This window comes from Rhizophagus irregularis, chromosome 27, assembly GCF_026210795.1.
Source record: "Rhizophagus irregularis chromosome 27, complete sequence".
In the NCBI taxonomy this organism is placed as follows: domain Eukaryota; kingdom Fungi; phylum Glomeromycota; class Glomeromycetes; order Glomerales; family Glomeraceae; genus Rhizophagus; species Rhizophagus irregularis.
In genome coordinates this window covers 174,881-191,265 of record NC_089455.1, presented here as the reverse complement: position 1 = coordinate 191,265, position 16,385 = coordinate 174,881, and the positions used below count along the sequence as shown (strand labels likewise).

General features: G+C 24.8%; 2 protein-coding genes across 2 annotated transcripts; both read right to left on the bottom strand.

Annotated features, from left to right (window-relative positions):
* Positions 1 to 6,781: 6,781 nt before the first annotated feature.
* Positions 6,782 to 7,527, bottom strand: OCT59_017951 (uncharacterized protein). Its single transcript, XM_025313593.2, has one exon. It carries the CDS (start codon positions 7,490 to 7,492, stop codon positions 7,142 to 7,144), a length of 351 nt encoding a protein of 116 aa, XP_025186908.1. The 5' UTR covers positions 7,493 to 7,527; the 3' UTR covers positions 6,782 to 7,141.
* Positions 7,528 to 7,894: 367 nt separating this feature from the next.
* OCT59_017950 (uncharacterized protein) lies at positions 7,895 to 12,396 on the bottom strand (the record flags this gene model as incomplete). Its single annotated transcript, XM_025313592.2, has 2 exons — positions 7,895 to 7,979; positions 8,057 to 12,396. 2 exons carry the CDS (start codon positions 12,394 to 12,396, stop codon positions 7,895 to 7,897), a joined length of 4,425 nt encoding a protein of 1,474 aa, XP_025186907.2.
* Between the last annotated feature and the right edge of the window lie 3,989 nt (positions 12,397 to 16,385).

The following is a 16,385-nucleotide window of genomic DNA, read 5'->3' as shown; positions in this document are numbered from 1 at the left end:
ACTCAAACTATTTGAATGATTGAAAATTTCCTGAGATTTCCTCCAGAAATCACTAGCAATCGGACATTTCCTACAAAGTTATTCAGAAAAATTCAAGGTCTTCCACATTTGCGAAAACCAATTTCTTTAGGGAGTGACATGCAGGGGGTCGCACTAATTTGAAAATAGCGATAATAAAATTTTATCACATGATACTTGTTATACGCACAATGTTAAAAATTCATGTTTTTTTTTTTTAATTCCACAGCGCATTTACACTCTTATCGCTGTTTTCAAATTAGTGCAACCCCCTGCATGTCACCCCTAAGAAAATCGGTTTTCCCAAATGTGGAAAACCTGGAATTTTTCTGAATAACTTTGTAGAAAAGGATATTATATTATTAATGAATTTTAAGATAATAATATTTAAAGAAAATAATAATACTATAATAAGCAATGATATGTATGATGTTTACAAAAATATACTTAAAAGTCATTCTTTGCCAACACTAATACCAATACTAAGTTAATAATGAGAAAAATCCAAGTTCCTGCGCTTGAACAAAAAAACTTAATAAATCTAATAATACTAATGATGCTATTAATGGTAGGGCCATAGGGGTAAGATGCATATTACCAAAGTGAAGAATTTTATTATTTTTAATAAAAATTTGCAAAATTTTTGTTTATACAAACAAATTTTTATAATATAGAATACAAAATTAAATTTAATCAATAATAAAAATTCACCTTTTTACTCATATACCGATCTCCGCAGAATTTAGTATAAAAATTGTAAATATAATCAGCGATCATTTAATAAGATTTTATTCAATTCGGCTAATTAGACCAAAAATTTTTAAAGAACTGTAATAAAAATAAAATTTTGTACAAAAAAATTTTTTTTTGAAGAACTTTCAATAAAAATTTGTACAAAAAATATTTTTTTGAAAACTTACAATAAAAATTTTTGTTAATTCAATAATAAAACAAAATTTTTAAACTTTTTAAATTATCCAAATTTATGAAAATTTTATTTGTATTCTAATTCCATAATTTTATCTTTCTAAATATTATATATACTGAAAATATATATTATGATACTAATGCATTTTTTGGAGACAATATTAAATATTGAAAACTCATAAAGTAGTATGTGATGTATCATGTATATGTTGGATTATTTGATAAATTGACCAGTAATACTAGCTTTATTTTAAGTTTAATTTACTTTATATATTAAAAATATTAAATGTATAATTTTCTTTTATAGTATATATATTATATTTTAAAGTAAAATTAAGCTTAAATAAAGCTATATATATCTAAAAAATTATTACAAAACCAGAATTATAAAGTTAAAGACAAAATTTTGGTAAAAATTTAAAACAATAGTATTATTAATTTATTATATAAAAAATGGTAACTGGATTTGTTACCAGATTATATATGATCTGTGCATATAATTTAAATGATATTTTTCACAATTATACTTTGATCAAAATAATCTGAATGATTTCAGTAAAATAAATATTTGCAATTTTATTACTTATTATAATAAATTATTAAAGTATTTCTTTTACTAGTAATAAATTATTAATATTATAATTATTAACTTTCTTAAAGTAGTTTTGTTTTAATTATTTTGATACTTTATATACCTACATATCATTAAACATGATACAATGTTATTTTCAATACATTGTATTATAATTTAGTGCTTTAATATTATCATTTATTATCTTTTTAAATTTGGCCAAATATTTTTTTAAGAATAAATATAAAAATTGCAGGGTGCGATAGTTTTATATACTGCTTTTAATAAATATATTGTATTACTATGTGAAATTTATCTCTCTTACAAAATTATTATTAGGCAATGATTACTAATTAAATCACTGATGTGATTATGTAATAAACTGATTTATTTATTTACTTCTTGTGAAACTTTTCTTTTTATGAAACTTTTTTTCTTTTTTACCTTTTTTTCTATATAAACTTTTCTTTTTATGAAACTTTTTACCTTTTTTTTGTAAATCTTATTCTTTTTGTGTAAGTATCTTTACTTCATGTAAAACTTTTATCTTTCTGTAATTTTCTCTTTAATTATAGAATTATTACATCATTATAACATATTTTTCACATCCTATTCTTATTGATAATGATATTTTCAATAATCCTGTTATTATTATTGGTAAAGATGAAGATGAAAATATTAATGATAAAATTCCTGATAACATTTAAGATCAACTAGATACTGATGAAACACAAGTGAAAATTGCTAATGAGGATATTAGCCTTGATACAACTTTTCTTTTCTGAAAAGAAGTGAAAGATTTCTTAAAAGATTATGGCCAATGTAATAGATTTGCAATAACTAAATATCATATGAAAAAAAATAGATCTATGCAATTAATTACAAAAAGGATATTTATATGTAAATTTGATGGTAAATTTAAATTAAAAAAATCAGAATCTGCTTTGCAAATAGGAAAATAGCAGAATACTAAAACCAAAAAATGTCAATGTTCTTAGCATATAAATTTTACTTTTTCAGAACGTGCTATTTGTATCACTATTAGTTTATTCACAAATCAACATAATTATGAATTAAGACCAAATACTTTTGAATTCAATAGTAAATATAGAGAATTTACAAAAAAAATGATAAACGAAATTGAAATAATAATTAAATATGGTAATCTTTTAATTACTTTATAACGAAATTTTCTAAAAGCAAGATTTTCAAAAATGAATTATTCAGATTCGAACTTATTAAATGCCATACAAAAGTTCAAGTCACTTGATTGTAGTAATATGCATAATAATGCATTTGATCTTCTTATCAATCTTATCTAAAAGAAGCAGAAGGATTCTCAGTTCTTTGTTAAATTTGAACTTGATAATGATAATTAGCTTACCCATCTATTTTAGATGATTCCTGAACAAGTTATACTCTGAATCAAATATCATGACATTATCATCAATGATAATACAGCAAAAACAAATATATATAATATGCCTTTAAATGTATTTGTTAATGTGGATAATAATAGACATACAAGATTACTTGCACAAGCTATTATTAGTGACAAAACATTTGAAATTTACCAATGGATATTATAATGTGTATTGCAAGCTACTGAAAAACAACCTTTAGTATTTTTTACTAATGCCAACACAACTATGAACACTGCTATACTGCTGCTATACCTGTTCAATTTCCAAATAGTTATCATGTACATTGTATATATATACCATATTGGACAGAATTTACTAAAAAATTTGAAAGGCAAATTAGAACAATATTATAGTGACTTTATTAAAAACTTTTACAAATGTCGTAATAATCTGTGTAAAGTTTTATTTATTGCACAATAGAATGATTTACTAGAGAAATTCCTATTAACTAAAGATTATCTTCTTAGAGTACTATGGCTATTAAAGAAATCATAGGCACACTGTTACTTGTGAAAAATATTTACAGCTGGTATTAAATCTACTTCATTCATGAGTTGAAAGAATGAATGCAATTATTAAAAAAACAGTCAAAAGCAATTCAACCTTATGTCATCTTATTGATAGTTTATCTGAAAGGCTTACTTCAAAACTTTAATGGAAGAGATTTCATAAATATCAATCTGCAATTACAAATTCAATTTTATTATCAATAGGAGATAATCTTTTTCCTTCAATAACTGAGATATTAGAAAAGTATTTAACAATAAATATAGTTTATTATTAAAGAAGAAATGTCGCGATGTTTATATTTTCAACAACTATAATTTCTTTTTCTGAAGTAGATTTTATTCAAGATCAAGTAAGTAAATTTTAGAGTTAGTAGTTGGAATTAAGGAAAGAATTCAGATTAGGGTTAGGGTTAGGATTAGGTAAGGGATAAGGTTTTATTTGTTATAGTTCATAATGCATTAATCATATTTCTTTTTTTTTTAGGAAATGGAAGAACATGAAAAGATAATTATAATGTACAGATAATTAAATTACAATTAATTATTGATGAAATTCATAAAGAGGATATTAAAGATATCTGGAAAATTTGTGATATCCGACCTGAAAAGAGACTTTTTTCATTACATTGTAATTTCTCCTTTTTATGTTCATGTTTAACTACAATTTCAAAAGGATCATTTGCTGTCATTATTTTCGCGTAATGATATCTTCAATAATTGCAGGTTTTCATATTTCAATGATCCCAGAAAGATGGTATCAAGATTCTTATCTAGGAATGGACTTATCTCAAGAAAATAATTTAGTATTCGCATATGAAAAAGAAACTACTGATAATACTGATTCAGATAATATTCTTCTATTACGCAAAGAAATCACTATTCCAAAATGTGCTCCTCCAATTTTAAAGAAAGCTATTGATAAAAAAACAAAATATGGGATGTTATGGGAATGGCTTGTGAAGCTACTTTACTTGCTTTGGAATTTAATGACAATGAAATGGAAGTTCTATTAAAAGAATATATTAATAAGAGAAAAAGACAAAGAGGATTAAATTTGGTAAATGATGATAGTAACATTCAAAAAGAGCAATCAGATAATAATACACTAATTAATGAAGAATATGAACATCATGAACTTAAAAACATTCAAAATCCATTAAGAATAAAACTAAAAGAGCCGATTTCCCTGCAAAAAAAAATAATAATTAAAATAAACATTTTTTTTATTAAGTTTTGAAAATATGAAACTTTACCTGTAGATTTGGCCAAATCGGAGCCCCGCACTTTGGTGTTCTGGACCTACAAAGTGTTCTGGACCTACAAAATTAAGAACGAACGTTAGGTTGGCACCACGAAAACGGTTCAAAAGTAGTGTTGAAATTGAAAAAAGTGATCATAATGCAAATGGTCGATCTTCGTATACGCTTTTACTTGGCCATAATGCAAGAAAGATATCATAAAAATAACAAACTTAAGGAACGTGTAAGCAATTAATTATCTTGTATAAATTTTAATAATTTTAATAGTGATATTTTATTGCATCACCGGAATATATTTTTTTTTATAAGGTGATATTTATTGGTTTCGCACCCATAAAGTGATGTTTAAAGAAATCATGGAGGGCGGGATATAAATTTTCCCTTTTTTTAAACATAAATAAATGACATTTGGCTTAATATTTTGTTTTACATAGTACCATTTTAAGCAGAAGTATCTCTTTATTTATCTAACAATAAATGTTTGTTGGTTGTTTTTAAAGATCAGCCCTTCTAAAATCACATTAACTAATGCTGATAGCTCAATATCAAAACTCATGCTTAATTCGGTATTTTCTCCTTCATAAAGCTCATTAGTATTACTTAAAGAAGTTAAAGAATTATATATAGCTTCTGTTATATCTGTATAATTAATCATCAGGTTTTCTGTCGTATAATTAATCGTCGGGTTTTCTGTTGTTATTATATTGTTTCGACGTACAACGTTTTTACATTTTCGTTTAAATTCGTAGTTTTCTCTAGTATGATGACATCGCTTTACAACCCTTATTTTATTGTTAACTCATGATCCACGAGTCAACAGCAAATGATCTGCGGCAAATGGAAATCTGGCGTGATGTCAAATAAAAGTAAAAAAAATTATGTGAAAAAATTATTGTAAAAAGCATAAATATTATGTATTAAATATGTTTGTGTTGAATAGGTTCACACTAAGTTTTTTGCAGTTGACTCGCGGATCATGAATTAAAAATTTTTTTAGATAAAAAAGGTGTGCGCATGTAAAGGATCGTATAATTATCGACCGGATCATGTGCACTCGGAGTTCCTTAACGTACGATATTAACGTACGGAACTGGCTGGAATTAACGCACGTGCACATGCATAACTCCTAAACTCGGGCCGCCAGGTGTACGTTAAGATTGTACACCTAAATTCTCACATGATCAAAGTTATCACATGAGCTAACCACCTCCGGATTAGGAATTATATGGCACCCAACAGGGCGGACATCCTTATATCACCTTGCCGATCATTTACCGATCTTATAGTAAATTGGGTGATATCAGACTTTAAAGCTTCGGCCGAAGTCACAGAAGTTTGGCCGAAACTTGAAACTTTTATGGGTCATAGTTTAACTGATTTAAAATCAATGGCCGAAGTAATCATTCCTAATTTTAGGTAATCGAAGTTATGGCTAAATTTATACTTGCAATTATATTTGTTATAATCTATATAATAAATAGAAATTTTCAAAATGCAATTTCTCAATCAATTTAGTGTAAAAATTTTATGAAATTACTATCAAAATGTTTGTCTTGACGAGATGAATCTAAAAAACTAACAAAAATTAAATTTTAATCACTGGTTGTCACAATATCATTAAAATAATTTAATTTTCTAATTATTATTAAAATTCAGCCCATTTTTGGGTTTTAGTTAATTTTTGGATTTGAAAACATTAATTTTCGGACTTTGGATGAATTTTGATAACAAATAAAATTTATATAGTTAAATTTGCAAAAAAATGGTATTTTTTATGTGATAATATTAAAATAGATGATCGGCAAAATGATCGGCAATAATGTGATAATATGAGGATGTCCGCCCTGTTATGGCACCCTCACTTCTACAATGCCTATTGAGAACCATTTATATTCGGATCTTTAACGATTAGAAATAGTGTACGTTCTCTATTAAAAGTAACTTGTGACATGAATTTCCTTCTGGAAAAATTTTGTCGGCTGTAACATGATAAACATCATATGAATTGGAGGTTGTAAAGTATCTCTATTAAATTAATAAAACATTAATTTAAAAAATAGATGCATTTTAGGATTACTTCGAATGCGTTTGGTTTAACATTTAGATTATACAATATTTTTTTCTCTTGTAATCATTGTATTCTGATAACATATTTCGAAAATATAGTGAACATGTTTGAAAAATGAAAGGATATTATAGCAGAAAATTCTTTAATAATAACTTTACCAACGCGAATTATTACATTGGAAAAGATATTTTTTTTTGTAAATCGTAGTATTTTTAAATAAATATTATGATATAAGGTTTATCGATTAAGAAATGTTATTGTCACGAAAGATTTTTTGACAGGAAATAAGATTTCTAAAATAATGCTTTATCAAAATAGCAACACCTGCAAGGATATAATAATATTACCCTAACTTCTTATTTCAATTAATCAAGTTTACCCCTTACGATGACATGTATGCTATTTTCTTTAGGTTGTCTGTTGCCGGTCGAGTGCCAACTTTTCGAGATACTTTCGTCCGGTGATAATTCCGTGCCTTCGAGTTCGCTCGTGTATCGACTTTGATTCCTGAGAATTTTTCGTTTCTCTTCGTCATCTTTACCAATGTCGACCTTCCATAACTTGAGTTCGCTAGGATATTTACTGGTAATATCGTTCTTTTTTTTCTCAAAAATAAGTTTTTTGAGATCTAAAACTGTATCCCCGGTATCAATTTTAACTTTAAAAGAATTACTTAAATTCTCTCCTAAAACAAAACACTTCAGAGTAATTTGCATGGTGTATTTAAGTGCGTATTTAAGTTCGTATTATAAAGTAAATACAGTTGAACGAACAAACTTTTTATAAGTTTTAGTGTGATCGGCCGATCGGCCACGCATGATTATGGTTACATCCGAGATATTTGCCAAACGTCAAGCAAATTTGGCAAAAATACGCGACAGTCATAAGATCATTAATAAATTTTGAAAGTAAAGAAATGAGAATTTATTTAAATATAACTTCTATAACTTCTATTATTTTATAACACAATATATTTTATATAAAACACTATATGAAATTGTATATACTATATATATATACATAAAAAAAAAATGATAATAATGTACAAGAAAAAAAAATAACAAAAATAAAAAAAATAACCCAATAAATAAAATATAATAGGCTAACACTGTAACACATTATTTAGATAAAGAATCTGTTGAGTTACGAATAGAACTACTATATGATGACCGTGTTTTCGGCTCATTAAATTGTGATACATCACTATTAAAATAAAAAGAAATGAATAATTATTATTTATGAGAAGAAAGAATCAACATATTCAACAAAATTATGCTTACCTTGTACTATCAATTGCAATTTGAGCCATTTTTTTACATTCGTTACTACAATATTTACTATAACCTTTAAGAACTGCCTTTTTCTTACAAGGGTTTCGAACACAGTAATCACATAGAGGAACTTCTTCTTCTTTCTTATTACTACTCAAGATACTTAATCTTTTACCCTTCAATGATACTATACTTCGTCTGCTTTTTATGCTTGATGCACTTGAATCTAATTCATCTGATTTATTCTTAGGGATAGAAGGTAACGGTTTTGCGGAATTATAATTACCTGATGATCGTTTGTTAACATCAACTAATTTTGGTATTTGTGATGGGGATGGTGGATTATACAATGAAGTTCTTTTACTTAATGAAGTTGTACTATTATTATTATGATTATGAATAGATTCCGAACTACGAGAATTATGAACAAAATGACTCGGTTCATCGTAAGTATATTGATCACCACCATCATTTCCTTTATTAGAAGTAATTAAATAAGTTGTTGGTCTAGTGGGAACAGGAGAAACAATCTTTGGAAGGTAAACACCAGAATCGTCATTTATTTCTTCATTAGTTGAATAGATTGATGATAACCTTTTAGAAGTTTTATTAATCACGGAAGATTGACTTCCTGACGTAGAAATTACGCGTCTACGAGAAGTAGAAGAAGTAGGTACAACATTATTTCCACTCATTGGTATGGTTGTTTCGTCAGGATAATTAGTACGTCTTTTTTGTTGTTGTTGTTGAATTATAGTATTAATTGAAGATACTGAAGTGACAGGACGAATTGAAGAAGAAGTATTATGCGATATTTGATGAGATTGGGATGTACCATTTATAATAACCTGTTGTGGACGATGTTCTACTTTAACTAAAGTTGCTTGTACTATACTGGCAGATTCTTGACCTAAATTCTTTAAGGAATCTTGTGATCCATAACTTTTTATTATAGTTGAAGTGCGTTTAGAAGATCTTCTTTGTATAGGAGGTGGATCCGATCGTATAACTTCTCTATTAACAATATCTTTTGATTCTTTGATATCAATATTTCGATCTTTTTGTAATTCTTGATGATTAATTACTTTTTCTTCATTATTCAACTTATTTAATGATTCTTGTAATAAAACTTTTTGTGATTTTAACAAATCATTTTCTACTTCAATCACATTTTTATCTCTAATAATCTTTTCTTTTTCTTCTTTTAATTTTATGATTTGTTGTTCAGTTTGATGCTTATATTCATCTCGTGATTTTGATAAATTATTGGACATTATTTGAGATTTTTCTAATTCTACCATAAGATCATTATTTCGTTGTAATAATTCATTATGTTGAGATTTTAATATATTATATTTTTCTTGTATATTTTGTAAACCGTTAAGATCATCTTGTAAAGAATTTGATTGTTGTCGAGTAGAATTTAATTGTTGTTGAGTAGAATTTAATTCACTTTTAGAAGATTCCAAATCTTGTTTTAAAGAAATGATTTCATTTTTTGATGAATTTAATTCTTGTTGAATAATATTTAATTCTTGTCTTGAATTATCCAATTCTTGACATTTTGAATTAAAATTTTGTCGGGAAGAATCCAAATCAACTTGTAATTGAAGAATTTTTGAAGTTGAAAAACTTTTATCAGAAGATAATTCATCACGATGAGAGATGACATCATTTAATTCTTTCTTTTTTGAATTATAATCATTTCTTAATTCCGTTAATTTTTCTTGTAAATCTTCATTATTCATTGTTAGATTTTGTAATTCTTGTTGTAACATATTTTCATTCTTTGTTACATTAGATAATTCATCACGTAATTCATCCCTATTTTTAATTATATTTTGTAATTCAACTTGTAACGTACTATGATTCTTTGTTACATTAGTTAATTCATCTTGTAATTCATCCCTATTCTTTAATAAATTTTGTAATTCATCTTGTAACGTATTCTGATTATTTGTTACATTAGACAATTCATCTTGTAACGTGCATTCATTCTTTTTTAGATTTTTTAATTCATCTTGTAACGTATTTTGATTCTTTGTTACACTTGTTAATTCACCACGTAATTCATCCCTACTTTTAATTATATTTTGTAATTCATCTTGTAACGTACATTCATTCTTTTTTAGATTTTTTAATTCTTCGCGTAATTCATCCCTATTTTTAATTATATTTTGTAATTCTTGTTGTAACATATTCTTATTATTTGTAACATTCGTTAATTCATGTTGTAATTCATCCTTATTCTTTAATATATTTTGTAATTCAACTTGTAACGTACTCTGATTCGTTAATTCTTGTTGTAATTCAACTTGTAACGTATTCCGATTATTTGATAATTTTGTTAATTCATCCCTTAATTCATCCCTATTCTTTATTATAGATTGTAATTCCTCTTTTAAAGTATTTTCATTCTTTGTTGATTCATCCCTATTATTTTTTATAATTTGTAATTCATGTTTTAAATTATCAAAATTAAATTTTAAATTATTTCTATCTTCTTTTATAGAATTTAATTCTAAATTTAATTTTTTAATAATAATATTTTTTTCATTTAAAGTAGGATCAAAATTTTTAGTAATAGTATTAACACTATTTAAACTATTTAAACTATTTACGCTCTTTTTATCCCAATTATCATCATCATTATCATCATCATCATCATTATGATCAATTTCTTCACCACTACTTGGTATAAATTCACTTAATAAACTTTTTTCACTTGTAGATTCTCTATCATCTTTATAATTATTATTATTATTATTATCATCTTTTAATAATTGATCATATTTAATTTTAAAATTTAAATTTTCTTTTTGTAAATTATCTCTTATTTTATTAAGATAATTTAATTCATCTTGTAATCTATTAATATTAATTGTTAAATTATCATTTTTTAAATTTAATTGAATATTTTCATCTTTTAAATTTTTATTCTCATTTTTTGAATTTTTGAATTGATCTTTTAAAATATTATTTTCATTAAATAAATTATTTAATTGATCTTTTAATTCTGATGAATGAATTTCTAATAAATTATAATTACCACGTAAATCATCTTTTTCTTTTATAGTATTATTTAATAATAATTGTAATTTTTTAAATTTTTGTAAATCATTTTTCATTAAATTTTTTTCTTTATTAATATTATCTAATTGAATTGATTGATTAGATAATTTTTTTTTTAAATTTAATAAATTATTTTCCAATGATAAATTTGTACTTTTTAAATTATCCCTTTCCCAAATTATTGATCGTAAATTATCAGATTGATAAATTATATGATCTTCTAAATCTTTTATCCTTTTTGTTACAGTTAAAGATAAAGATTGACCATCACTTATTGAAGTAATAGAAGTATTATTTGAATGTGATGATAAAGATGATGAAAATGAAAATGATGAAGTAGAAGAAGGTGAAGAAATTGGGGAAGAATGATAATAATTAGAAAAAGAAGGACGTGAAGCAATTGAATGACGTGGAGTTGAAACAGAATTTCTTGTAGAAGTATTTGGATGATTATTATTATTGAAAGAAGAAGAAGAAGAAGAAGATGATGATGATGATTTAACTTGATTTGTTAAATTATTTATTAAAGAACGATGAGGTAAATTATTAGATGTATTTAAAGAAGAATTTGTTGTCATTAAAGAAGTAGCAGTAGTATTTTGATTAACATTATTAATATTGTTATTATTAATAGTGGAAGATGATGAAGGATGATAATAATAAAAAGGTTCCATTTCAATTATAAAATCACTACATCTTTGATGTAAAGTTGATAAAGTTGTAGATCCACCATTAGAAGAAATCTGAGTAGGAGACATGGTCGTTATAGCAGTATAATTTGATGTAGTTAAAGATCGTTCGGGTATTTTAGGTAAATCTAATGTAATGATATTATTATTATTATTATTATTATTATTATTATTATTGTGTGTTAAAGTATTTAAAGTGGAAGTGGAAGTGGAAGTAAAAGTAGAATTTAAAGATGTAGTGGAAGGACCGAATGCAAAATAATTTAATAAATTGTATAAAGAATATTGATTTGAATCGGAAGGATCGGAATTAGTAGGATTAGAATTAGGATTGAAATTAGGATCGGAATTAAGATTGGAATTAGGATTGGAGTTAGGATCGGAATTAAGATTGGAATTAAGATTGGAATTAGGATTGGAATTAGGATTGGAATATGATGAATGAGAGGATGATGTTGAATTTATATTAGTATTAGAATATATGTCGTTATTATTTATATTGTTATTATTACTATTATTATTATTATTATCGTTAAAGTTATTATTAATGCTATTACCCGTGTTATCAATAATATTACTACTCGTCATGGTTTTTTCTTGAGTCTACCGTTTAATATAATATCGTTTAATATAATATTCTAGTAAAAAAAAAGTGAGAGAGAGAAAAGAAAAAAAAAATATGTCTAGTAACAGTAATAATAATAGTAGTTAAGGGGGACCTTCATATGTAGATATGTAGAAAATCTTGTGTTTCTTTCACACCTTAAAATGAAATAAAAGCATACACCCTGCTTTCTCTAAAAAGCTGACGTACAAAAATATTTAAAAAACGTTTTGTGTTATCTCTTTATCGCTTTATTTTTGTCACCTTTTTGTCACCTTTTTTTTTAAAGTTTTTTTTTTATACAAAAGGAATTTTTTATCAATTTTTTTTTTAAAAAAAAAAAAAGTGTACGTACAAAAAACGAACAAAATCTACAATTTATATAAAAATTAAAATTCTCGAGGAAATAACTTTTTTTTTTTTTTTGGAGTAAATAAATAACTGATAAACGTACAAATAATAATAAATACTGTACTACAAATAATGTTCATAGAACTTCTTTTGGTAAAGATATTCAAAGATATTCCTTACCAAATTCCTAAATGAAAAATATATATAAAAAAGGATGATTGTAAAAATAGAATATTGAAACATAAATAAAAAAATCTTTTTAGTCAATAACTCTAAATCTTTTTTAAATATATTTATTTATATATACATGTATAGATAACAAATACATTTTTCCTTTATGGGTGGGAAAAAAAAACCTGTTAATAATAAATTTATGGAGGGGTCCTGGATTCTGATATATACGTAAATTATAATAAAAAATGTTTCAAGAAATATATACATATATATATAATTGGACATTCAAAGAGAAGATTATACATCTATACATATAATATATACACATATATATACATATAATATAATACACATATATACATATATAATATATACACATATATATACATATACATATATACATATATATATATATATATTACAGTATATATCATCTGTACAATCCGTACATATATATCAATATAATAATGATAACGATTATAGTTGAATTTTGTACGATATATCAAAGTCATTGTAAAATATTGAGTAACCATTATATGTTATCTATTACTTGTAATACCTATTACATCGTCGTATCGTTATTTATCATATTTATCATATTTAAATGATTTACCCGTTCTTTCTAATTCCAATCGAAAATTAAATAAATTCGAATTATTTTAATTATTTTCAACATTAAGATAGACAGTAGATTGTTTTTTTTAACGCGTTATTTAATATTATTATACCATTGTTTCATTCTGATTTTTATAGTTTCAGTTTTTTTTTTTACTCCTTAATTTTTGTGAGTTGTGAGATGTCAAAAATGTTATGTACCTAAAGTAACACAACGAAAATAAAACAGAAATGCAGCGAAACCATCTTATAATATAATATAAAATAACATTTCTATTCATCTGTTCGGATAAAAAAATAAAAAATTAATATTTTTTGATTTTACGATTTTTACCTTTCATTTTTTTTCGATTGTCTTTTCCTTTTGGAACAATGAAGCACAAACGGTAAAATAATTAAATATTAGGCCAAAAAATTTATCCTTCTGGTAAGTATGATTACACAAATTTATTAATTATACCTAAGTTGGACCTAACCAAATTAACCGATCTAATTCGAAAATATCTGATAAGCCTTTTTTTTTAACGTTATTTCGCGTATGCTGTTGCACGTTTTATTTACTGCAAACATCTAATATTGCGTTACAATTTGTTTTTTTATGTAACGTAATTTTTGACGCACATATACTTCAGTACTGGTCCCCATGTTTGCTGTAAAATTATTACGGCCAACATACGATCAACTTACGAACAATAGCTTACGAACAACTTAGAGAGTGTCAAATTTAGTGTTATGTTTTTTTTTCGTTCGCGTTCCCCTTCGAAATATTTGACAAAAATGGAAATCCACAAATCCACACCCCCTAATGAAATACTGATAGTATGTCGATGTTTCGTTTTAATTGATTAGTAGATCAAAAAAAAAAAAATCTTAATAGTATTGGTTCCGAATTCTTCATTTTCTAAAGAAATAGAGTTCAAAATTAACTTTAAAGAGTTCCGTATTTCCGTATCACTACTTTTTGGATTGAAAAATTAAAACCAATCATATTTGGTTATTTTATTTGTTTTGTATCATTCCAGTTTTAATATTACGTTATTTATTAGTATCGTGCTACTTTAAAATGTTATGTGGTACAATTGTACAATTGACTATAAATATATTCTTTTTATTTTTTTTTTTTTCATTATAAAATAGTAAAATTTTTGATAGATTAAAAAATACTAGTTCAATCAATGCATTATTAATTTATCATTGAGATTATAAATCATTAAATATGAAACATATTTAATGTTAATATAAAATTGGTATATAATCTATATTAAACTATTAAACTATATTAAACTATATTAAACTATATTAAACTATATTAAACTATATTAATCTATATTAATCAATATAAAATCTTTCTTGTTAATTAAAAAAATGATCTCCGTTATGTAAATCTAACAAAGAAACATGGCGAAACAAAGAAAAAAAAATAAAAAAAGAATCGTTTCATAGATTACGAAATAAATCAAAACTAAACTCTAACAAGTAAAAAAAAATATTAGAAAAAATGGAGATTATACCGTAATCAATCCAAAGTAAGATTGATTTTGACTAAAAAGAAAATTAGACTAAAAAAGAATGCATAATTGCATAAATCCTTGCATATGTAACATTTACATGTGTATTTTTAAATTATTTATAGAATAAATAACGACCCTTTAAGTTTAGTGTGTCGCATATTTTATTTTAAAGGATAATGGCGCATTGTTTAAATTATCGTATCACTAAAATCTTTTGGCTCGTTACTTCGTACTAAAAACTTCCGGAATAGCAACTAGTCTTTTTGTCATACATTAAATACAGTATATTCGGTTATCCGCTTCGCGAATCTTAATTGAAATTTAACGTTAAAAGGTAAAAATTTATTAAAATGAATATCGAAATTTATTGAATTACTGTAGATTATTAAGTTTTTATTAGAGAATATCTTTCTTACTGTACAACGATATCGTAAACATATCGTAACGATGAGTTTCGGGTATATTCAAATTTATTTATAGTAAAATAATAATAATGATTATTAGTAATTTAGTATATTATTATTATTATTATGTATATGCAAGAGTCCCTTACATATTTTCTTTTAAAGTAAATTCCCTTCTAAGAATTTCCATGAGTTCTTCTCTAATAAAGATATATAACAATAGTAATTGGAGAAATCAGGGGGGTCTATATTAAAAAATGTTTCAGTTTTATTATTTGGAGATTTGACTAAGTAAATAAATCTACTGTACATAAGAAATAAAAAAATCGTAAACGTGTTGTATTTTTATTCACATGACAAAATATTTATTATGGTCGCTCTATTTATTTGTAATTTATAAATTTGTTATCATATGTTTAAAAATAATAACCCGTGCATTTATGGTTTTATTGATTTTTTATTTTTATTCGAATTTTGGATCTTGTATTCTACCTTTCTTACGTTATCCCTTATCACGTGATTAATTGGATAAATGACGCGTAATCATAAATGTGTACCTTAAACATACCATTAACATATCTTACTTTTAATGTCTCGATGGATGTGAAGGTGCCCAAGGTGATGTCCAATGATCCAATGATAACAATATTTATTAATCAGCACTTGATTAAGAAATTTTTAGATTCTAAGCCACTAAAATGATGTAAAATATCTAAGCCACGAATTTTCATTTTTCATTGTTCTTTAATCAATGATTGTGTTAGATTTTATTCTTTTTGTATTCTCAAATTCTTTGTAAAGATTCTAAAAATTCTAAAAATCCGCGATGACTGTAGAGAACTTGGTTAATGATGTAACGTGTTTTAAAATAAATCCTACATACTTGTACTCAAACCAGCTGTTTATCCCCTTTTTTTT